This window comes from Glycine max, chromosome 19 (genome assembly GCF_000004515.6).
Source record: "Glycine max cultivar Williams 82 chromosome 19, Glycine_max_v4.0, whole genome shotgun sequence".
NCBI classification, from domain to species: Eukaryota; Viridiplantae; Streptophyta; class Magnoliopsida; order Fabales; family Fabaceae; genus Glycine; species Glycine max.
The window spans coordinates 45,354,292-45,380,035 of NC_038255.2; the positions used below are offsets into that span (position 1 = coordinate 45,354,292).

Sequence of the window (25,744 nt, forward strand, 5' to 3'; positions counted from 1 at the left end):
TTGACGTTTTTTTAAGTAAAATTTAGTATGAACCAATTGTTTATAAAATGCTATTTTTACATTATTCTGCATCTTTTATTTACGTTTTCAACCATTAATATTCATTTGTAATATTTTTGTGAAAATTGTTCATACCAAACAACATCTCCCTTTTTTCAATATGTCATCCTTCGTTCTTCAAGTATAAGAGGCAAGAACATGTATTTGAGTAAATAAATGTTTATTTCATAAATTCTTATTAAATGAGAATTAGTGTAATAAATTTGAATCATTTGATTATAAATTATTTTTTTTTATGGAATTTGATTATAAATTTATAAAAAAAATTAAAAATTATTTTCATGAATGAATTTACTAAAAACTATTAAAATAAACTAAAATTATATATAGTCAAAAATTATTTTTCTGAATCTAAATAAATTTTGTATAAATTCTTTGTGACACTCCTATGACTTAATGAGAACCTTTGTGTGAAATACTAGTTGATTCATAAATAGTCAACCCTTCACTTTAACTTGAAGATTTGTTTAGACCTGAGAGTTTCAACCCTATTGTGCCTTCTGTTAATAATATTTGACAATGAACCAAATTGTACAAATAACATAAAATAGAAAAAGTTCAAGTATTATTTTTTTCAAAGGAGTGGAGTAATATCAAACACTTGCTCACAATTGTCAATTACAATTAATTAATGAATAAAGAATTGAGTTTTCAAAGATGGTTTGATTAAAACTAAAACTATTCTATCCTTGATTCAATAACAAAATTTAAATACAATCAAAAGAAGAAAAACTGTTTAGGCTTTTTATCGAACAAGTAATATGCAGTAAAATTAATTAAGAAATAATAAGGAATCGGGGTTGAACTTCATGAGATGTCATTCATCATGTATCATAACAATAATAAAATCACGCCAACTCACACACTCACTTGATATATCTCCATGCACAAAAGTTCATCAATTTTCAATTCCTTAGACAATTGAAATCAAATTCCACCACTAAACCCCTAATCCCTTAGGAGGTGTTAATAAAGGAATTTGCATTAATCATAAGCATACAAGGAGGTCGTTAAATTTATACCCATTCCTAGGTGACTAGGTCTGAATTCAATGACAGTTCCACTTCAATTCAAGCATTAAGAAGAGTTATCCAATCACAAATCAACTCAACTCATATCATGAGTGGTCAAGCCATGGAGCAATTTAAGCATGGAAGTAGAAAAGCAAAATGTTAAGTGAAGAGTTAGGGTTCACAAGCAATATATAAGCGAGTCTCACTAGATCCAACCCCAACAATTCTAGATTTAGCTACTCCTAGCCATTAAGTTGCAAAAATTCCATGGAGAAATGAAGAATTGAAGAGAAGAAGCCATGAGAGCTTTATAGGTCACTATCATGGTTATTACAAAGCAAAAAGGGGTTTGAGAATTTTATAGAACGAAAAAGTGCAAAGCAACAATATGAAAATCTCTTAAGTAGGGTACAACATGCGCCAAATTAAGTCATCACGTGCAAACAAGCGCTTAAGTGCACTTAGAGTGATGCTTAGGCGCTATGAAAATCAAACTGGTTGCTTCTTAATTGGCGCTTAAATGCTTCTCTTCTCTGCCAACCTCTTGCTTGTGGCACTTAAGCGCCAACAACTCCACGCTTAAGATAATGGTCTCCAAAATAATCATTCAAACCAAATTAAAAAGGCAATTATCACCTTCGCTTTTTGATAAGTAACTTTACTTTCTATTCAAAACCCATGGGCTAGTAGTAAATTATTGTATTTGTAGGTCATATTTTGCCGCTAGAAATCTGTGATAAGGCATGGCCATTTCGTCATAGTGGGCTATGGCAACTACACTGATTAAGCGCATTTTGGGGTTATGATCTCAAACACGTGCAGATGGATGGATGGAAATTTAAAACGCGATAATGACAACATGCAATGCAAGTGCGGAAGTGTCCCAATCTTCCCGCTGTTGGAACATGATGAGGGGGAGGTTGATGAAATTAAATAACTCCACCAATTTTTCTGACTTTATACATACATCAATAACTTTTTGACTGGCTTACACACTTTTTTAATTATGGTTTCACAATTGAACTGCAAAATCTCTTCTTTTTTTTTTGTTTCTAAGTCTCCAAATTACCGTTCTATAAAAAGGAAATCTTTGTTGTGTTTAGTTCTTGAATTTATGATGCCACAAATCCACATAGTGCATGTTTATGTGTGTGAGACTTGAATCTTTTTCTAGTTACCATAAAAACTCATCATAAAATGACATATAAACACTTGAGTCAAAACTATTCTAGACAATGTAGAACTGACCTATTGTGATATCCTTCAAACTACAACATAAAATTGATTTGTAAATGGTACTTATGAACCAAATCACCAAATTGATGCTGGTACTTGTGAACTAAATTCTTAATTTGAATATTGTTCTCCTTAGTTTCTTTATTTCATGGCCAGATTCATATCAAGTATTCAATATTAAGGCATGTGATAAATATGAAAGATATGTGAGAAATGCAAGATGTAGTGGGAAACATTTGTTTTTAACAGAAAATTAACCAAGCTAGGATGAACAGAAAATTACTTGTCAAGCAAGTTCCTGTGAGTTATTAATATATGTATTTGAGAATTTTTTGAGGCGTGACAAGGGTAGATTGAGATGCTTGGTAGAATTAGAAATGTAGGACAATGATGATAGGTAAGGATTTGCGGGATGGAGGAGATTCAGAGTGTTTGGAGACATTATCTTGTAATCCTGTTTCGATTGTAAACTCTACTCATATTTTGAGCATTCACCATTTTGTAATTAGCAAGAGGATGTATTGTGTATTTGAGTAGGAAGACACTTTACTCGTTATTTTTTTTCTTCTAATAAAATATTTTAAAAAATATTTGAAATTTTAATGTTAATTTCAAACATTTAAAACTGATACATTCTTTCTTTTATGTGCAAGGATCCAAGGCAGTTTCATGATTTATAATAACTCATATTTAATCAACTTAGACACTATAATAACATAGTATATTCTTTACACAAAAAAAGTGATATTTTTTTATCAAGCTTTAGGAAACCGTTAAAAAAATATAAAAACTCCATTATAAGATTTTGAACTCTTTCTTCTTCGTTTTTTTTTCCAACCAAGATCACAGCCTACTCATAAACACTCCACCTCCTTCCACCTTCTTCCATCTCTCTCTTTTATTTTTTTATTTTTATTAATTCATGTAAATTAGGATTAGGGTTTATCTCAAATCGCCCTCTACAATTTTAAATCCGAACTTCTCTTCGATTCATTCCCCCTCCCCAATAAAACCGGCGCGAGAACCAATAAAGGTTAGGATTAGGGTTTTAAATTCGTTTGCATTTGATTCGAATGAACATGGAGAGATCGTTGGACAGATCGAGAGAACCTGGTCCCAAGAAGCCTCGATTGATCGAGGAACTCAACGCCCGACAGTTACCTCAACGCCCTACGGCAGTTACTACGTTGCCGTCTACGAGGTTTCGAGCATATGGCAGAGACTCCGAAATCAGCGATTTGGGTCGTGGCGGTGGCGGCGGGTACCAGCCGCAGCCTCCGCCGCACCAAGAGCTTGTGACTCAGTACAAGACTGCGCTTGCTGAGCTCACTTTCAATTCGAAGCCGATAATTACCAACTTGACTATTATTGCCGGAGAGAACCTTTCTGCTGCCAAGGCAATTGCTGCTGCTGTTTATGATAATATTCTAGAGGTGAACAAAATGTGTAGTTGTTTACGTTAAGTTTGTTGAGTTGAATTGTAATGGATTTGGAATGAAGAAAGAGCAATCCGAGTTAATCTCTCTGACTAGTGAGGAGTGGTGTTATTGTTTGCCATGCTATACGTTGATGAATTGGGTTAGTGTTGTACCTAGATGGAAATGAATGCTAGTCAGAAAAAGGGCATTCATAATTTGTTGAAATTTAATTTCATCTCATTTCATTGGCCCTGTAGATGTAGATTGGTTCTTAAATGGTACACTCTGCCCTGCACCTTAAAAGAACGAAAAACATAATTAGTTTTCCAATCAGAGTTACAAAGAAAAACAAATACTGTCCTTTGGCCAAATGACGGTAGCTTGGTATTTTGACTACGTGGGTAACTGGTAATTAGCACCATTGGGGAGTGGTTTTGGTATGCACAGGGGATTGAGAATCCTGGAAAACATGGATTTTTTCATTTGCAAGAGAAAAGTGAACCCTAACAGTTTCCAATCTCAATGCTAAAGTCCACTTTTGGTGAAATTTGATACTAACTTTTAATTGGATTAGATATCGTTGATTGCAGTTGTTTCCCTTGTTTTCATATGTCAGGGCAATCTTATTTCTCTCATTGTGTCTTTGTATTATGGAAATAAGGTCTTGCTTAATTGAAATGTGTTCTTGACTTTCCAGGTTCCAAGTGATCAAAAACTGCCATCTCTTTATCTCTTAGACAGTATTGTTAAGAATATCGGACGGGATTATATAAAATATTTTGCTTACAGACTACCTGAGGTCAGATATTTATTATCTTTGACCATTTTACCTTCACACCTTTATTTTGATATGCTTATATGATCAATGCTTTAGATTGTGAAGTTATGAAATTTTATAGTGAACTGTTCTGATAAAAGTCAGTTACATGAATCAAGAGATTGTAAGAATTCTTGTATTTGCCTAAAAAATAAATAATCTAATTATAATGAAATAGAACCAATATTTCCCTTTGCATTTTTCGTGTGATATATGTTTTCTAATTCTATACACCTATTTTTAACTAGGTACTACTACTTTACATTTTAGGTATTCTGCAAGGCTTACAAACAGGTTGATCCTTGTGTTCATTCAAGTATGCAACATCTTTTTGGAACTTGGAAAGGAGTCTTTCCTCCTCAGTCCCTTCAGATGATTGAGAAGGAACTTGGCTTTGCACCTGCAGTCAATAGTTCAGCTTCAGTATCTGCTACAGTCAGAAGTGATTTGCAGTCACAACGCCCACCTCATAGTATCCATGTGAATCCCAAGTATTTAGAAAGGCAGCGTCTTCAGCAGTCAAGTAGGGTAAGTGAAACCATTGCATCAAAACTTGTCCTTTAAAGGTTTAAAATGATGGATTTTGATGGGAATCAGTCAAGATTGGATACTGTTACAGAATTTTTTGTGATGTACTGAAATTTGCAGTCATTTGTTCCTTGGATGATGAAACAGGACTGGAAGACATGCTGTTTTTCATCTTGAATATGAGACACTATACAGTATTCTTGCGATAAGTGTATTTGTATTGGAATTATCCGTTGAACTAATTTGAATTTCTTTATTCTTCTTAATCATGAATTATCTTGATTATGTGGTTCTGTTTATGGTTTGACATGTGACATGTGCTACTGCTATTAAACATTTTAGACATTAGTAATGTTTTGAACACCATCTTCATATTATTTTTATGTACATATTTTAGATTTCTTTTTTGATTTTGTATCTGTATCTTAAAGTTTGATTCACAATTCAAGTCTTTTGGTCGACCATCTCTTGTACTTATTTCTTTTTCCATGCCCTTTTTTATGTCATGAAGAGTAAAGGGGTAGTTAATGATATGACTGGAGCTGTTTTAAACTCAAATGAGGATTCGGAGAGGCCAGATAGAGCTTTGAGTGCTGCACGACCATGGCTGGATCCTAGGATTAACATGCTTGTATGTGAAGTAGCTTTTCTTTTCCTCTTTATACTATTCACTCTATCAGTTGTCATATTTTAATGTAGTGGTGTATATTGCAGAATAATCAGCACACACATAGAGATGTATTTAATGATTCTGTTCCTGAAAAGAGCATGGATGGGTCATCATACGGAGGCAGTGAATATAGTTCTGTCATTTCAAGTAATTTGGTCTCAGGGGCTGGAAGAACTGGAAGTAAGCTCATTGATTTAGGACATGACAAAACATGGTTCAAAACAGATGGTGGTGATCCAGATACTACATCTGGGCAAAGAAATGGTTTCAATCTCAAGCGTAGTTATTCAAATCGTGAAGCACCAAAGCTCACGAATTTGGATGCACATCGTCAGCCAAGACAAAGCACAACTGACATACGGAACAATTTGATGTCAGGTAACTGGAAAACTTCTGAAGAAGAGGAGTTCATGTGGGGTGAGATGAACATTGGTTTGACTGATCATGGAGCCAATGTATCAAGCAATTTGAGCACAGACACATGGATGGCAGATGATGAGAATTTGGTAAGCTTGCCAAAAGGGTCAGTTGCACTTTGCCATTTATTCATCCAATTGCAGTTTTTCTCCTTTCTCCTAATTTATAAAACGAAGTGCATTCCTCTTTGTTTTAACATGATTTTTTGTAATTATTTTGCAATTGTGTCCCATGTCCTCCAAATTAATAAAACTCTTGCTGATTTGAAAAGCACTTGCCCCACCAGTAATTTTTTCACGTAACAATTAAGACCAGTTAATGGTGTCTAATTTTAATCAGATCCACTTAAGGTATAAGCTTATCACTTTTTGCACAATTAGAACATCATTCATAGTCGTTTTATCCCATTGAAAGTCACTTGTGTAAGCTTATTCTAATTATGAGGATCAATCCCTATCTTGAAAGATGGGGAACATTTCAGAAAGTCATATTAAAGGAAGGGGTAAATTGCTTGGTAGTTAGTGCAATAGGATTAATAGTGTGGTAACATGCAATTTTCCCTAATATTTAACTCTTGTATCAAATAAATTCTTTTGTAATCATTCTAGGGCTGAATGCCTGAATTCTCTAAGATAATATCCCTAATTTTGTTGATTAAAACAAACACTAATTTATCAAAACCGAGCAATCCGAAGTTCTAAATATCCTAATACAAACAAATAAAAAATCCTAATTTAATTTGCATAAGATATCCCGGTTCCAAAACATTCAAACCCTAATAATTAAACCACTTAATCCCTAATTACAAAGCCTTTAATTACGGATGTGTCACAAATTAATACATTGATCTGAAATTATATATATATTTTGTTGGTTATACTTGACTGATTTATTTTTTCCATGTGCAGGAAGGTGAAGATCACCTCCAAATCACACGCCCTTTTGGAGCAAAGGTCGATAGAGAAATATCCACTGCTAAGAAACAACCACCTGGTTTTGGGGGTCATCCACCGTCATCCTGGCAATTGCAGAAGCACCACTCAATTGATAAGTTGAATCTAAAGCCAGGTTACTCAGAAGGATTTGTGTCAACTCTTAGTGGATTACCAGCCAACCCAAGTTCTTTGGCTGTCAAGAAGGGGAACCAATCCTTTACATCGAATGCAGTAGTAGGAATGGCCAAATTTGTGGGACAACAATTTGATTCTGGGGAAACTGAATCCCCTTCTGGGCAGTCACCTTTGCGGCAACAGTCTCCATCACTGCCAGGAGCAGTACACCATACTCATTCAATGCAAAATTTTGCTGACCAAGAATTGCCCCAGAATCTCAAAACCTCTCGATTTTTGGGAGGTCCGATAAGTCAGCATATTAGAGATCGCTCACCTACCGGTCATCCAATTGTTCAGGTTGGTAACTTGCGAAGATCACAGGAAAGGGACATGCACGGCCCATTATCTTCCATGACTTCTTTTCGACCAAAGCTTCAGCAAAAGCAGCTGAACCCATCTCAGACTGAAGTTACTGCTAAAACTAAGCTGCCCCAGTCTAAAGTTTCTTTAACCAGAGAAACTTCAGAACAGTTGAGCACAAATAATTTGTCAGCTGTACCTGTCAAGAGTGGAATCATCCCCAAGAAATCAATTTCCAGTAATCTGGATTCAAGGGAGGATCCATCTCAGACTGGGGTTCAACCTACTCAGTCTGGCAGGCCTACCACATTAATTTCTTCAGGGTCTGCTGTGGCATCACCATCTTCATTAGATCCTCTGCATAATGATTCATCTACTCTGCCAAAAAAACCTCAAGGAAAGGCTGGACAACCACCACAAAGGCTTTCTACTCAACCACCTGCTTCCTCTAGTGTTAGCAGTTCCTCAGCTCCAACCTTAAATGCTGCCAAAAATAATAAATTAAATCCAATTGCAAACCTTTTAAGCTCATTGGTTGCAAAGGGCTTGATATCTGCAGAAACAGAATCACCAACTACGGTACCAAGTGAAGCGCCGAAGGGATCCAAAGATCAAACTGAAATAATTACCACCAGTTGTTCTTTACCAGTTACATCAATTTCTGGTTCTGCAGCTATCCCAGTATCATCTTCCGGAGATAAGGTAGATGCTGCTACAAAAATCTCTCATGCCTCACCTCAATCAACTAGCACGGAAATCAGAAATCTCATCGGCTTTGATTTTAGACCTAATGTAATTCGAGAATTCCACCCATCAGTAATTAGGGAATTATGGGATGATTTCCCTCATAATTGCAAAGTTTGTGGTATTAAGCTTAAACAAGAACTGTTTAATAGACACTTGGAGTGGCATGCCGCAAGAGAACATGGTCCAATTAAGGCATCAAGAAGTTGGTATGCTAAGTCAATTGATTGGATTGCTGGCAGGACAGAATATTCATCTGAGTCCGAGTTTACTGACTCTGTTGATTTACAAGACAAAAAAATAGACAGCAGTCAATTGGATACGATGGTTCTAGCAGATGAAAACCAGTGTCTGTGTGTATTGTGTGGCGAGCTATTTGAAGATGTGTGCTGTCATGACAGGAACGAGTGGATGTTCAAAGGGGCCGTTTACATGAACTTTTCAGATGTCAATTGTGAGATGGAAAGTAGAAATGTGGGTCCCATCATTCATGCCAAATGCTTATCAGAGAACTCAGTGATCACCAATTCGGTAAGGCCTATTATCTGATATTAGTGGACGTCTTCCAGTTGAAAAATGCATGTTAGGATAGTAAAATTCGTGCATCTCTCACGAATAACGTGGAAAACAGATTTTTTTTTCTCCTTCCGCTTATTTCTCTCAATTTTCCTCTTTTTTTTTTTTCGGGTTGTTTCATCCTCCCACCATGCACCTAACATATGCAGCAATTATGAGAGAATGGAGTGCTGAAAGGCATGCTTAAGAATGCGAAATTAGAAGCCATGCTTAACCTATGCCACTGGCATGTCGTGCACCATGGAAGGCAGGTGTGAGAATTGAGAAGCACAAGCACATGGTTTTCAATTGGTTTTGTTGTGTGTATTGCAGCGTGAGCAACAGATAATATAATACCATATTTTCATTTTATTTAGTAAATCTTTTTGCTGTAAGAAAAAAAAATTATTTAATAAGCTGTGCGTATAATTAGAACAAATAACCTGGGCACGTGTGGGGGAAAGATTTGCACGCTGTTGGTGCAATTCGTGGGATTCGTAACATATAGCACCTCTCCTTCCAGTTTGATGTTTAAACATCAAAGCTTCAATTTGTCTACTTGAAGGGGTGTGTTTAAATTTTTTATAGTAATTTGATTAGACCTGTTCTATTTTTGCAGGATAATGATTAATGGTTTGCTTCTATAGCATTTGAGCTATGGCGTAGTCAGAAGCTTACCAAGGGTAACCCACCCAGTTTCACATTGCATAATAAATTTTGATGGTCTTTTATACTTAAAATTTATTGCCTCTAACTGGTTCTTAGAGCGGTCAAACAAATTTTGTGCTTTTATTTTTCTTGTACCCAAAAAAAGAATTGCGTAGTGGTCAAAATATGTAAATGCGAGATAAGTTTTTGCAGCTAAACTTGGTCGTTGATGTGGTTGTGTTAACTTTATTTCAACTATGGAGAGGCGGATTTTCTGCATTTGTTAATCTAAAATAATTGCGTAGTTGTCAAAATATATAAATGCGATAATACTAGGCAAATGAACCATGACCATGGTAATCCAAATGTTCGATAACGTTATCTGTGTCTGTAAAATTAAATTTCCCCCGTTGTTCAGGAGGGAATTGGAAGTAACATAACCTGTTTCCTGGACATTGCTTTCCTGAATTTCTCACCTTCATAGGCATGTTTGGTTTGCCGGTGGGAGAGTTTGAAATAATGTTTGATTTCTTCTTAAAAGTATGTTTGATGTTAAAACTTAATCTGAAAATTCAATTTAGGAGAAGCAACTATTGAAACATTTTTGTAAACTGCGATATAAATATGCATATAATCATATTAGGCTCACTATACTTTTTATTGGTAGTCTTTTTAGGTAATTGTTTTGTGCATTAATAAATTTTTTTTCATTTTTTCAAAATTATAAATTTATAGATATGTAATCCATATGAACTAATATAAGATAACATGTGACTTTTAAATTATTAACACAACGCTCTAATTAATTAAGTTAATAGGTCAATTATATTATAAAATAATTAATGTTATTATATGTAATATTAAAATTTTTAATGTATATTTATTGTACATGTAAATTTATATGATAAATTTTGTGGTAATTAATTTTGGTGCAATAATTTTAATATATATTTAATGTATACGTAAATTTATATAATTAATTTTGTGATAATTAATTTTTGTGTATTAAATAAATTAAAATAAAATTAATTGTCACAAAATTTATTAGGTAAGAGTGCATAAAGGTAATTAAATTTACATGTCAAATATTTAGAAGTACCAAGATCTTAAATATTATAAGACTGCTTAATCTATCTTGGTGACTAAAAGAAGCACGGACACTTTTAAATTATCATGTGATCTTTATTGGTTCAACACAAACAGGCCGTGAGATAATGCAGGCTGCAGCAAGGAGCATCTTGAAACAAGTTTCACTTGAATTAGGAGGCAAGTCACCCCTCAATTTTTTATGAGGCTGAATTGCTGATATAGATAAAGCTGTTGAGAGTTCTACTAGGCATCCTATATAACAAGATGAAATTGCTTTAAGGAAATCCTTTCTTTTCAAATATATATAGCGTCCAGTTATGGGCTAAATTATTCACAATCTCATGCAAATCCCTCTATTTTGAAGGAGCACTAAGTAAAACAATTAATTTTTAATTTTTTCAAAATTTAAAACATTAACGAAGCACTAATATTTTTAACGGAAAATAAAAAAAAAATGACTAAAATAAAATTTTCAAAAACATAAAAAACTAAAACAAAATTTTTAAGTACCAAAAGTAAAAAAAAAAACACAAACATAATGCAAAAAAGATAACATTTAGCCTTAAATCTATTATGTAGTAATTTCTTACTCCCTCTGTTTCCAAATAATAGTTATTTAAGGTTGTTTTAGATAGACCAAAAATAGTAATAAATAGATGAAAGAGAGTAAAAATTTTACAACATTAATCTTATATCTTCATTAATTCATTTCTAGATTTTGTAGTTCATCATATAAGGGATACAAGTGAAAAAAATAATTAATATTGTATTAAAAAAATAAAATGACAATTATATTTAGACAATTTTTTATTTCTTATATGACAATTATAATGAAACAGACGTATAATTAATTGTTACATCTAGAAGGAAATAACATAAAAAAACATCTAGAAGAAAATTAAGGGGAAGTATCAGTTTGAGTTTTAGTTTCAATTTCAGTATGAGGGATCTATAACAAAATAACAATTAGGTTAATGACCTTCACATTAAGTGAATCATTAGTATATTTGTTTGGAATCAACAAGGTCCAACATAATTGATAGATAATTGTATTATTTAAGTATGTTGACAAAGGGGAGTGAACCTCTAGTCATGTGTATGAAAAGAACTTTGTTGGAAGAGACAAAATTAACTTTCGTGATCTCTACGTCTTGAGGATTAGTCTCATGATCTTCACTTATGAAGATATCTTAGTGACGAGAGAAAAAATGGTTTGGCTCCTATTTCACCTATTTATCGTTTATCTTTATCCGAATTTAATAAGATTTACCGTGTAAAATAAATTCAATAGAGAAAAAATTAAATGCCTTATCAAATGCCGTATGTGAAAGTAATGCTAATTTCTTCTCCTTTTCTTCCTTTAACTATAAGTCAATCTTATAATTTCCCAATTTTGGCATATGGTTTATTGTACTGTATATGCAATGGACTCGTGAACAAAACAGTTAGAATAGGTCTTCCTTTTCTTTATGTTTATTAATTAATCGGATACATCCTTGCTCTTTTATGTGGTTATACTATCCGTATTGGGGATCTGGCTGTGAGTATGTACACCAATGGGTTCCCACACTAAAAATGCTTGGTAATTAAAACTTAATTATGGGAGTCAATACACGTCATTGCACCATGCACATATGCGCGCACATGTAGAGATGTATATACTACACATGAGCTGAAGGTCATTATAGCTAGAGAATTATGTTTTCTCGAGCATGAAAGTCAACTTTGAAGTTCATGGGGAAGAGACCAGGGAAACTAAGGCTTCAGCATATATGCAGTACTTTAGAGTTTAGATCAATGAAATTAAAGATCAAAAGGGAAGAGAAATATAAGAGCATTTTTATAAGAGTAATTCTTTTAAGAGAATTTTTATTTTCTAATAAAAATTATTATTTAAAGAATTAAATATGTTTTTACTTCGTGAGACTTTTTTTTGTCCTTTAAATTTAAGATTATTTTTTTAGTCGTTAGAATACGTAAAATGTTATCTTTTTATCCTTCTACAAAGTAGGAATCAAACAAAAAATAAGAAATTCACACTTTTTGATATTTTTTACCATCATAATTTAATTTTCTATTTTATATTTTAAAGTATAATTTTTGGGTAGTTTGAAACTATCAAAATCAACTCAATAAAAAAATTAAAACAACTTTTAAAGTGATTAATGGATTTTTTATTTTTTTTACTGATTTGATTATTATATTTTTTAATCACCGTAAAATATAATTTAAAATATAAAATAAAAAATCAAACTATCATGCTAAAAATATCAAAAATATGATTTTTTTTTGTTTAGTTCAAAGTTTGCAAAACGACATGGATTCTATATACTAAAAAATAACTTCAAATTTAAAAAATTAAAAAAATAAATTAGATTTAAAAAACTAAAAACATATTTAAGTTTAATTTAAACTGTGGAATAATCTTTTTTATTGGCATTAAATTAAATTGTGAAATAGTAGTTGATTGACAAATAGCCAACCCTTTTAATTGACAGCTGTTTCTGAATGTGAAACCCCTGTGGTGTCTTCACTTTTTTATAAGTAACTTTACACTTTTTATTCAAAATCCATGGGCTAGTAATTAATCTTATTGTATGTCATTTTGCCACTAGAAATCTGTGATAAGACATGGCCAATGTCAAATGTCAACCATTTCGTCTTAGTGAGCTATGGCAACTCCATTGAGCATTTTGGGGTTATGATCTCAAACACGTGCAGATGTATTAGTGAGAATTTAAAACATAACAATGGCTACATGCAATGCAAGTGCGGAAGTGCCCGAATCTTGCCGCTGTTGGAACATGTTGAGGGGGAGGTTGATGAAATTAAATAGCTCCACCAATTCTTCTGACTTTATACATACATCAATAATATTTCTACTGACTTACACACTTTTTGAAGTATTATGCATGATTTCATACTTGAACCGCAAAATCTCCTTTTTTCGGTTTCTAAGTGTTCCTTTCATTTGTAAACATTAATTTTGCATGAACACATAATGACTAATATCAAAAGTTAAATTATAGCACATGAACTTTACTGTAGATTTTATTGTTAATTATTTATATATAATTCTCATGGTATAATTAAATAGTGTAAAAGATGAAAACTCCTCCTAATGAAATTATTTTTCATATACATGAATCTTAGGATCAACATTTAGAATTGCATATGCTTGAGAAACTTGAATTTCTATCCCGTGAACCAACAAAAATACTGTATTTGGAAATTGAACTGTAAAACATTTTAGTATTCTAGGAAAAAAAAATTACTTTGTCGGACTGTCTGTCATTTTAATTTGTTAAAACACATGAATGACTAGTTTTCCTTATTGAGATAATTAAAATAAAATTATAATCTAATCAAAAGTAGTAATATATTTTCTAAAAAATAAAAACTAATGATTCATTGCAAAAATGTTGTAACAAAAATATAACCAAATACCTACCAACATTAAATTCTAAAAAAGTCATCGCTATTTGTAGATCCAGATTTTCTTTTATTGGTCAATACTAGCTGAGCTAGCTAAGCAGCTTGTCAAATATAACTCTACTAATCTATACTGATTTCTGACTCATTTAGGGTTCACTGCATCCACTTGCCTACACACAACAATGACCTAACTTATTTTAGTTATTTGGAGTCTGGACACTCAGGTTCAACTAAGTTGATATGAGAACTTCGACCTTGTCAATTGAAAGTTAGCTAGAAATCACTACTCAAGTGTACTGGATGTTGGTTAGTCAATTGCATCACTTATTAATAAGTCTCACCTATCTATCAAGCGTGAATTCACTCGTGCAAGATTATTTTTTCTTAATCAATCATTTTTAATTTAAATTTTGAATATACAAACGTTAAATTATACTCTATTTAAAAAAAAATGTTCACCCCATAATAATAATAGTTGTATTAACTTGAAACACGATTGTCTTTGAAAAAAAAAAACACTTGTAACTTGTACTTATAAAAAAAAGTATCGCCTGGTTCATTTCAACCCAAAAGCCCACACCTATAAATGGCAGAGATTATCACTGTTCACGTATAAGACTTTCACCTGACCATAGACTTACCACTATTGCCACATCTTCCACCGTGAATTACCACGTACACCCACCAACATCAAAATTCAAAGGACGTTGCAACTTGGAAACTCTACACGTTAACACCACCCATATTATATTATCCATGAGCTCCTCGTTGTTTTCAAAGTGTTGTCACCAAACGTGGTAAGGTTAGAAAATGATCCCAATATGCACTATTATATATCTAAAGTTGTAGTTAAACTGGCGGAAGCTTGTTTAACTTTGATAATAACCCAAATCAAATTAAAATTCAAGATGTGATATATATATATATATGGCTAGTTCGTGTGCAAGACTTCCCAAATTCTTAATTAGAACCGTTTGCATTATTAATCACAAAAGGTGGATGGATATATATACCCTGAATAAAAATAGAGAAAATATATTAATATTTCTCAACAATTTTCATATATTATTTTATTATTTACTTACTTGTTGTATGGGCGGTGAATCCGTTGTTGTTTTCTAAATTCTCCATAAGATAAAAAAAATTATGCATTAATATAAAAAAAATTATGCATTAATATAAAAAAAATTATGCAATCATTTAATTATAAAACATCATATAAATTATTTTTAAAATTAAAATACTTAATTAATGTGTATTTTGCTTGTTAAGCATTTTGTTCAACAACTAATGTTATTTTATACAGTCTGACAGTCACAGTCTATCAAAAATGTGTACCAATACACGAGCAGCCATATTTTATTTTTCCTTCTCGAACATCTTAAATTAATACTACTGCTGTATGAAATTTTAATTACTCCATTTTATATACAGATAGAGCCTAAACCTTATAAATCTCCTACCACCTTCATCAACTCACTTTCGATATGCTACGCCAAGAACTGTGATGTTCAACATGTTGCAAACTCATCACCTCCAGTTTCTAGCGATTCTCTTTCTATATACGCTGACATGCTCTGAAACCGCAACCACTTCCATCCCACAAGAGCTTCACATAGGCTTCTCTGTGACGCCAGAGTCTTGGACGACGCCGTTTCAAGCAGTTCTGAGCGATCATAGTGGCAACTTCTCTCTAGGCTTCCTCCGCGTGAACCAAAACCAGCTGGCACTGGCGGTCCTCCACGTGGCATCCTCGGAGCCATTCTGGGTGGCCAACCCATCCCACGCGCCATCATGGTCCGACAACACGCGCCTCTTCTTCAACGGCAGCCTCGTCCTGTCCGACCCCGAAACGCTCGTTTTGTGGTCAACCGCCACAAACGGAGACCGCGTGGTGCTCCTCAACAGCTCCAATTTACAAGTTCACCACAATGGCATTCCCCTATGGGAGAGTTTTCACTTTCCCAAAAATACTCTCGTCCAGGACCAGAATTTCACCTCCAACATGACTCTTTTGTCCTCCAACGGCATTTATTCCATGAGGTTAGGCAACGATTTCATGGGGTTATACGAAAACCATGTCCAATTATATTGGAAACGCACGCCACTGGGAGCAAAAGCGGAAGTAAAGGAAGGGCAGGGACCGATTTACGCCCGAGTCAACCCGGAGGGTTACCTCGGGATGTATCAGACAACCGACGAGAAGCCCACGGATGTTCAAAAGTTCAACACGTTCCAACAAACGTCGTCGTTTTTGTTCGTGCGGTTGGAACCGGACGGGAATCTGAAGGGTTACTACTGGGACGGTTCCACGTGGCAGCTCAACTACCAGGCTATTACTGAAGCCTGCGACCTCCCCCGCTCCTGCGGTTCGTACGGTTTGTGCACTCCGGGAGGGTCTGGGTGCTCCTGTTTAGAAAACCGAACCCGGTTCGAACCGGATGGGTGTTTTAAAGATGTTGGTGGAGAGTCGTCTGGGGACTTGTGTAGTAGTGAAGGGATTGGTGGAAGTAAAAGCAGTTACTGGGTGCTGAGAAGAACGGGAGTGGAAGCACCGCATAAGGAGCTAGTAAGGCACCTAACGACGTCGTCTTGGGCGGATTGTGAGGGATTGTGCCAGAACAACTGTAGCTGCTGGGGGGCGCTGTATAGCAACGCAACCGGGTTTTGTTATATGTTGGACTATCCGATCCAGACAATGGTGGGTACTGGGGATGGGTCAAAAGTGGGTTACTTCAAGGTTAAAAAAGAGGAACGAGGAAAGAACCGGGTTTGGATACGGGTTGGGGTTGTGGTTACGGTTTTGGTTGGGGTTGGGGTTATTATTATTGGAACCGGATTTTGCGTGACGAGATGGAGAAAGAGGAGAGGGGTGAAGGAAGAGGAATGGGGTTCGCCCGGCCCGTATAAGAATCTTGGATCCGCAAGTTTTAGATTCATAGAAATGAGCAATGCCCATGACGCAAGGGGTGACGCATGTGCTCAAAGTTGACATTGTTGTTTATGTTATTATGGCAGAATCAGAATGCATTTGGATTGGTGGGGTCCATCTAATCTAATGTTTGTTTTCTCTTATGATCTTCCCACTTGCAAACAATGATAGTGGTTGGCGCACCTCCGCATGTGATGTGACTCTCCTTATTTATACAAAGCAAATGCATGGGTTGAGTTCCGGTGAAAAGGTTGACCAACGCAAGTGCCGGTTTGGAGTGCGGAATGAAACCTTTCAGAAACATGTCACCAATCAGCATCATAGACTCAACTTAAACTAAATAAATTCTTTGTCTAGTTTTGCTGTCGGACGTGTCTTTTTTATATTGCAATTTGACTTCAAACTCTCATTTGAAGTGAGCCTGCATTAGTTAACTTCAAATTCCTTGCTCACAGATATGAATGAATATTGTAATGCAATTCGGCCTGCTCTTCGACCCCTTTTTTATTATTATTATTCTACAGTAAGTAAGGTCAAATTACAGGGAGCCAAGGCCATCGTAGCATGTTGTTCAGTCTTGGTTTTCTTATTGCTTAGGTCTTTGTTGGACTAACCTTAGGTATTTAAGTTAAGGGTCGTGGACTCTCTCAAATTCTAGATTAGGTACTTAATTAGCTCGAGTTCATAATTATCATGGATTGAGCTGACAACCACTAGGCGGACCAAAAGGATAGACATCTACACAAACGTTCCAAATTCTCACTGATTAATTCCTAATACAACTCGTTGAATTATTGTTGTAGTATATATAAAGACCCACCCACAATACACACACACACACACACAAAAGGTAAAACACTGTCTGGATTGATGATCATTTAGTTTTAGGACAAACTTACTTGAAGTTCTCTTTCACTAGATACACATACACACACAGAGATATCGGACATATGGAATGTGTTTGGCAAACTACTCTAATTGTTTGTAAATTGATTTGACTAAAATAAACTTGTTTAATCTGACACAAAAATTTATTTTAATACCTTCTAACTTATTTTCAAAAACTACTTCAATTAGTGTTATAGTTTATAAGCTGTTTTTTTTTTCTTTTTTATTTATATTCTCACCAATTTACTTATTTTTTTTTCATTTTTAAAACCCTTTTGTCTACCATGTTACTTTTATGTCATTTTGTATTTATTAACTAACTTATTAGAAAATATCACCACACACTTTAAATTAAATCAATTAGCTTATAAGTTTTCAATTTTTCATCTCTTAACTTTCAATTTATAAACTGTCAGCTAATTTATAATTTTTTGACTAACTTATGAGCTGATTTTTCCAAAGACATTGTGATAACTGATAAGTGAAACGAGGAGTTCCTGTTAAGAACTTTGCCCCTGAAAGGCTTCCAATTTCCAATTTTAAGTTGAGAGGATATTATAAATAAAATTGATTTATCTGATGCTTGCGCATACTTACCAAACAAAAAATTACCACGGGCTGGATCAATATGGCTAATTATCCTTCTGAACTATTTCTATAATGGGTCTTCTGGAAAATGTGATCCATTGCAAAGCGGGGATTGCTATTATCACCCTCTCAATTGCTAGTTGTACCCCAAGGGATTATAAAATATGACAGAAAATTGCGTTAAGTGAAAAAAATAAATCAATTAAAATTAAAAAGTCATACATAAAGACTAAATCTACATTTTTTTAAGTCTGAGGATCAAATTCATCAATATAAAAAGTATAGAAACCTTATCACCTTTGATCAAGGATTATCTCTATGTATAAAGATTATAAAATGATGAGAGGAGAGTAAGTAAATAAAATCAACCAATTAAAATATAAAAAATGCCACAAATAATGACTACAACCATATATTTTTTAAGTCTGATCAAATTCATTTACCATCTTTGGTTGAGAGTAAAAATTTTCCATATAAATGCAATAGCCGACTAGATATAACCTTTGCACCTTACAAGTAACCAAATAGGAATGAATAGGGAACTTGTTCAGTGACTTTGAGGGGGAAAAGTCAGTGATTTTCCCTCACTTTGTATAAGTGAGCAATAAGTTAAATAATGATTTATATAGGTGAACATGGAATTACATAAGTTGCTAACCACTTAATGAAAAATTAAGAAAAAAATCATTGTGATTTTCTCTCGTAAAAGTTACTGAACCCGTTTTTGAATCAGTTGGATATTATAACATAAATCCTTGTATAGTTGCATGTGTTTGAAAAAAAAAATACTTGGGTTTACAATCATATCGATGCAAGTCACCAATTTTAACATCCAAGTCCATATCTTATATATCTGTGTATTTAAATCCATTACCCGTATTACTGAAATAAAATTATTTTATTTTTTTATGCATATTTTTTTGACAAACAACAAAAAAAAAATTATATCAATATGAGAAAATAATAATAAATTTCTTAATTACAAATGCAACTTCTAACTCAATTAAAAAGTATCCAAACATCTTTTATATTTTAATAAAAAACATATAACAAATAGAAATAACTTAATTAAATCCAAATACAATGTAATCAAGCACTTATTTAAAAATACAATGTACGTTTTAACGCTGATCAATAAATAATAGACAAACACGTGAAACATAAGATCAAGAGTTGGAAAATAGGATTTAGGGTTTTAAGTGACAAAGTTCAATATGTGACTAGCTAAGGGTACCCATTTTTTAGATAGAAGTATAAGGTATTATAATACCTTCCTATCAAATAGTAAGGTTATTCCTATAAGGATTATGGATTGATATGATAGGTGATGTAATATGTGAAAAACAAAACTAAGAGTTATCAAAATATTAAAGATGAGGTTAGAACTTATAACCTCAAACTCTAGTGACAATATATATACTAATCTAATATGTTTCATTAATATGTAATATATAATATATATATATATATATATATATATATATATATATATATATATATATATATTAATGTCATCATATCTCTGACAAAAATAATTTACTTTTTAAGGAAAGGCTGACAAAATTATCAAATGGTATAATTATGATATTTGAAGGACTTCATTCACTCAATTAAAACTTGAAAAATTCAAATCACACCGTTGAAATATTTGAGGTGACTAAAAATAACAGCCAAATAATAATTCTTAATCCTCTTAGCATATCTTCCTATAATAAATTTTAAATATGTTTTATACTTTCAAAAGATAATAAATATTTTTACTTTTCATTCCATACTTACCATAAAGAGATATTACGAGGATTTGTAGGAAGAATTAGCATTACTCTGAGCCAAAAGATTCATCTCCCAAACCCTTACTTAGACAGGTTTAAACTTTAGTATTCGTCCGAAATCCTATAGAGTAATTACATATACTTGCTTTTAAAAAGATAAAGTACTTATGTACTTGCTCTTCTTTTATTTTTTTTTTAAAACGGTACTTATAGAACATATAAATGAAACTTCACAAATTAGTAAAACAAAATCTCTATTTTAATAGAAAAAAACAACTGTAAAATTAATAAAGCAAAGAATATTAATTAATTAAAAATGTAATGCCTAACTCAATTAAAAAATTGTAGCACGGTTATAGAACATATAATAATAGAAATTAAATATATTCCAGCACATTAGAGTAATTAATTATAGCATAAAACAAGAGTATATAACAAGTAAATTTGTGAAACAACTAATTCATAATAAACTTACGGGTCCATATACTCTCCATTCTCCAAGATTTATCATGTGTATTGTACAAGTATAATATTAGTTTTTTTATTTATTTTAAATTTAATATTAATTGCGGATAAGGGACAGTGCAGGTAAATGCCTAAATCTGGACCTAAATCTATTTAGTAGATAACCTTCCTTTTCATTGTGATTATTTGTTCAAATACCCATTAACTCCGAGATATATCATTAACTCACCTGTATTACTGTATGCATAATATAATGTTTATATTTAAAATTTAATATATTAAAAATATGTTGGGTATAGGTGTGAACACTAATACATTTAATTGGACTTGTACCCATCATATTTTTTCAACATGTCTGTAAATACTTGTACTTCAAACATAAACCTATATATTCCAACATATAATTAATTTCGCTGTCTATATTTGATTAATTTTTGCATGTAAATAGAGACGGAGAGAGATGTCAGGTGGTTGCTTGAATTAATCTTTATGGCGTATATTTTGTGTGGTATTGCTTCATTGCATTGTTTGAACTTAATTTGAAGACGTATTTCGGCATGTCATCTCCTGAAACAATAAAACCTACACGCCATGTAAAGAATAAATGCTCTCGATCAGCTCACTTCATTAAGAGGAAGCATGATAGGATACCACAAGCAAAGGACAGCACTAGAAACAGAAGGCATAACAGTAACCATTGAGGAACCAAAGGTGCAAAAAGCAGAAAAACCCAAAAAGAAAGTCACAAGCCCATCATACCTGAAGGATTACGCTTAAGGGCAGTTTAGGCAATTAGGCAGTAGCATCAACACGATTTGGCTTGGTTGATGTTTGTCTCTCTAGGATAGACAAGCATAACAAATTCTATTAGTAGAATATTCCTGTGGGCAAAATGGTATAATTTTGTTATCAAGAAAATGCTATAAATATCTATGTAAATAATCAATCAAGCATGGAAAAATATATTGTCTTTTACTCTTGAATTCCCTTCTTCCTTATACTTCTGGAGGTCCTAGCCCTCAAAGTCAATCTTTATGCTCTATGTCTAATAATTTGGTGTTTTCGTTGAGAGCCCAATGGATGCCTTCCATGGCTGTCATACCAGCTCCAGCCACTGCAACCCACACCACCTGTCGAACCACCCCTTTCCATGTCATCCTTTCCACATAGCCACCCACTAGCAACCATTTCTGCAGCACCTATCTCCTTTGTTTTCAAACACCCCTCATCCTTTTATACATCCAGCTCAATTCCTTGGGGTTGATTTTGAGAGCACTCGCAAACGTTTGCTATGCTTGTTCGATACCGAGGGAAGTCTTCTTTTATTTTAGCAACCACCTATGTCCCTTCCATTTCAGCACCCACCTCGAATGGCGGACGCCAAACCTTCTCCCGCGGGCGTGAACCGCCTCGAGGCCGTCATAGCCAAACTTACTGCAGCTCAACTCCACCTCGAATCTACACTGGATGACCTTCTTTTAAAATTGCCTCTGAGAACCAGCCACCACTACCCATCTTCTTCCTTCATGCAATCACCACTGCCACTTCCACCTTCCAGGCTGACTGCGTCTCCATGCCCCGTACCAATGCAACACAACCAATCACCCTTATCAATTTCGCTGCCTACGCCGACTCCGTCACCCATGCCGACTGCGCCTCCTTGTCCTACACCCGTGCAACCATTCCTTCCATTATTGTCGGGTCCGCTTCCTATGCCTGCTCTTCATCTTCCCAATCTCGATCTCATTCGCACCGCCATTTCCTTCAACAAGCTCATCAACACGGTTCCTCTTTATGACCATGCAGTTGTTACGAATGACAAGCCTTGGACAAATAAAGACACATCGCTGTTTGAGATGGGACATGTGTCATATGGGATTGCCATGGCCGCATACAAGCTCCAACCAGTTGCCTTTGCACTATGCACAACCACTAAACCAAGTGCAATTCGTTGGAATAGATCTTGGGATCCCGGTATTGTTTTTGGACACCATAGTTTGAAAACCCAACACCTTGAGGACAATGTATTTTTTATGGGCTCGGGAAATGATAGAATACCAGAAGCCAAGGACATAGCACCAGAAACAGAAGGCATAACAGCAACCAATGAGGAACCAAAGATGCAGAAAGCATAAAAGTCCAAAAGGAAAGTCACAAGGTCATCATACTTGAAGGATTATGCTTAAGGGCAGTTTAGACAATTAGGCGGCAGCATCAACACGATCTGGCTTGGTTGATGTTTGTCTCCCTAGGACAGATCAGCATAACAAATTCTGTTAGTAGAATATTTCTGTAGCCAAAATGATATAATTCTGTTATCAGGAAAAAACTATAAATATCTATGTAAATAATCAATCAAACATGGAAAAATATATTGTCTTTTACTCTTGAATTCCTTCTTCCTTATACTTTTGGAGATCCTGGCCCTTCAATTCGGTCTTTATGCTCTGTGCTTAACAAAGCAACTAGCAAGTACTACAATATGTCAATATAAAGAAACGAAGAATATTCTTTCCATTTTTATCCAACGCAACATGCTTATGCTTATACTTTTCAATGTGTTTTATACACGTATATTATATCTTATTATAATATTACTATTTGGTCCCATATGCATCTTCGTGTATACAACCATAATAGGAAGAAAAGGCTAACACATAAATTAATAAACTCAAATAATTAAGAAAAAGTGTGTAGATAATTCACATATAGGAATATGCTTGATTCTGGCATGGCATTTGAATTTGAATGTTAGTTTGAAACATTCATTTTATTACTTGTATCAATTTTTCTTGGATAATTGATATTGGGTATGGAAGCAGAATAAAAATAAATTGGAAGAGGAGTTATTGGTAGATCTGATAAATATTTTGGGTTTTATTTGGGTAGAGGTTTACTAGATCAATATGGGTATGGAAAGAGATTTTTTTTCTGGCATTTTTACAGTTAAGTTAACATATACTTTGTTTCCATCCCAAAATGTTATCTTTTTAGAAGCCATCCCAAAATGTTATTAAGGAGCCCACTCTCTTATTCTTTTATTTAAAAAAAAATAAAAATTGGAAGAGTTGTGTTCCTCTCCAAGTGTTTCGGTATCTTATAATGTTGTTCTAGATAAGTTGTCAGCTCAGGTTCAATTTCAAGAATCATTTTTCACCATACTTCGTATTTCATAACTATTTTCGCTTCAAATTTTTATAATAATTTTTTTTGTTTACTAATACGTCACTTGTACTCACATGGATCGTGTTAGTCTTTGCACATATATCAAAATAATTTATAAATGTAATAGTATATTAACATATACTAAATTTATTCATGTAATTCATGACTGTTACACGGTACTAGTACTTTTTTTAATCAGCAAAGAAATAGAAAAGTTTCAGGTACAAGGAGTACCTTTCCCAATTCCCATGTACAAAGTTACAATACAAGAGACCATTACAAAAATATTAACCACACCCCCGTATGTTTGTTTATACCCTAGTTAGCGGTATAAGTGATTCGGATTGTGTTGTGTTTTGTTTATTTTTTAATTTAATTGAATTTAATTAGATTAGATTTTTTTAATTTAATATTATTATTTTTACTTATTAAACCACTTTAATTTTAAATATTTTATCTCTTTTATATTCTCTTTCATTTCAATCAAATAATCATATTTTCTAGTCTCTTTTATCCCTTTCACTTTTTTTCATTCTTTTTCACTCATCTTTATCAGCCTAAATCATGTTTATAACTTTAAATAAATATGGCATTATATTTTTAGTTTTCACTTGTGGTCCCCTTTTCTCAGGGTCGGATGGCCCAACCTGTATATACTTTATGAAATGTACTTTCATTGTTGTTAGTTTGGAAGTTGTAACCACTATATTAAGCTTTCTGTCAAAAAAAACAACAACACTGTGTTAAGCTGAAAATAAGATGTATACGAATCAAGATGCTCCTCTGCAGGCATGATATGGTCACATACAATCCAAATCAAGAATTAACTGTAATCTAAACTTCTATTTTTTTTCACGACTCATACTTTTCAATGAAACGTGTTTAAGCGTAAATTAACAATTCAGATTAATTTAAATATACATTCCAATTAGGTTGAGCAGTTTAAAATAATTTTTAGAAGGGTCTTACTAATAGGACATTAATTAAGAAATTAAAACAAAAAATATTTATTATTATAAAAATCATAAAAAACTATAAAAATCATATATAACATAATTTTACACATTTCAATAAAAAAAAATATTTTTTTAATTTTTTAACAATGCTCCAAGTTAAAAATACTAGTTAACATTTTTCTTTTTAGAAATCAATATTTTTACTCAATTTTAAACAAAATTGACCCTAGTACTACTCGTTCTACTATAGTCTATGGCTGCCTTTTATGTAGCCTTTAGTGGTTATTTGGTGGTGCGCTATTAATTTAACTAACGCAGCCAGCTAGCATATGTTTTTGAGATGAGCTACAGGGCAGAATTAGATTAGGTTACTCTTCATAAAAGTAAATTCTCATTTCTCAATTCTTCCTTTTCCTCTAGTATCGTATTTTTTTCTTCTCTATTGGGTACAAACACTATATTGGGATGAATGATCATGATTCATGCCTGTTTTTCCGTTTGCTAAACAAAATAGTATTTGTGTAGAAGAGGCATGTTGTTCCATTTACATGCATTGGAACACAGGGAGAGAGAATCAAACACACCAATGATGTATTCATTAAATAGGAACAATTAAGTGACTTCCCTATATAATGTCACAAAATGTGTGAAGAATAATTCTTTGCTGGGCCTAGAAAACAGAGATTTTATTTAGCCGTATGCAAGACATTCTCGAGTAAAATTAATAAATTCATATTTGTGACTGTGTTGTTTGTTCCCTCATGAAAGGATGATGTTGGCTGCGTACCATCGTGATGTGTTTCAACTTTCAATTGCTTGTCTGAAATCTGAATGATTTCCGCCAGCGTACACAAGTAACAAAAATTATTGTGGTCATCTCATATCTTCAGTGAAAAACTTGGGTGCATAATCGTATGCATGTGTGACACAAATCAA

At 33.4% G+C, this 25,744-nt stretch overlaps 2 protein-coding genes across 7 annotated transcripts; both read left to right on the top strand.

Moving 5' to 3' along the window:
* The first annotated feature begins 3,112 nt into the window (after positions 1–3,112).
* LOC100811629 (polyadenylation and cleavage factor homolog 4) lies at positions 3,113–9,812 on the top strand. 6 transcript variants are annotated; one of them, XR_001386553.2, is made up of 8 exons: positions 3,121–3,742; positions 4,425–4,526; positions 4,815–5,072; positions 5,584–5,703; positions 5,787–6,248; positions 7,068–8,846; positions 9,041–9,142; positions 9,490–9,736. XR_001386553.2 is itself a non-coding variant. In NM_001371757.1 (7 exons), exons 1-7 carry the CDS (start codon positions 3,383–3,385, stop codon positions 9,499–9,501), a joined length of 3,093 nt encoding a protein of 1,030 aa, NP_001358686.1. In that variant the 5' UTR covers positions 3,113–3,382; the 3' UTR covers positions 9,502–9,812. The 6 variants fall into 6 exon arrangements, 4 of the variants coding, with proteins under 4 accessions (NP_001358686.1, XP_006604620.1, XP_006604621.1 ...); NM_001371757.1 differs by lacking the exon at positions 9,041–9,142 and having other exon boundaries at positions 3,113–3,742; positions 9,490–9,812; XR_001386552.2 differs by having other exon boundaries at positions 7,068–9,142.
* A 5,244-nt stretch (positions 9,813–15,056) lies between these two features.
* On the top strand, positions 15,057–17,453 carry LOC100812159 (PAN domain-containing protein At5g03700). Its single transcript, XM_003553536.5, has one exon. It carries the CDS (start codon positions 15,550–15,552, stop codon positions 17,032–17,034), a length of 1,485 nt encoding a protein of 494 aa, XP_003553584.2. The 5' UTR covers positions 15,057–15,549; the 3' UTR covers positions 17,035–17,453.
* The last annotated feature ends 8,291 nt before the right edge of the window (positions 17,454–25,744 follow it).

What these genes read in the sequence shown, in the direction of transcription:
- LOC100811629 (XM_006604557.4), top strand. Translation starts at nt 3,383, where the DNA reads ATGAACATGGAGAGATCGTTGGACAGATCGAGAGAACCTGGTCCCAAG. An exon ending in GTCTTCAGCAGTCAAGTAGG is followed by an intron (nt 5,073 to 5,583) that starts GTAAGTGAAACC and finishes TATGTCATGAAG; the next exon opens with AGTAAAGGGGTAGTTAATGA. An exon ending in TGGCAGATGATGAGAATTTG is followed by an intron (nt 6,249 to 7,067) that starts GTAAGCTTGCCA and finishes TTCCATGTGCAG; the next exon opens with GAAGGTGAAGATCACCTCCA.
- LOC100812159 (XM_003553536.5), top strand. Translation starts at nt 15,550, where the DNA reads ATGTTCAACATGTTGCAAACTCATCACCTCCAGTTTCTAGCGATTCTC.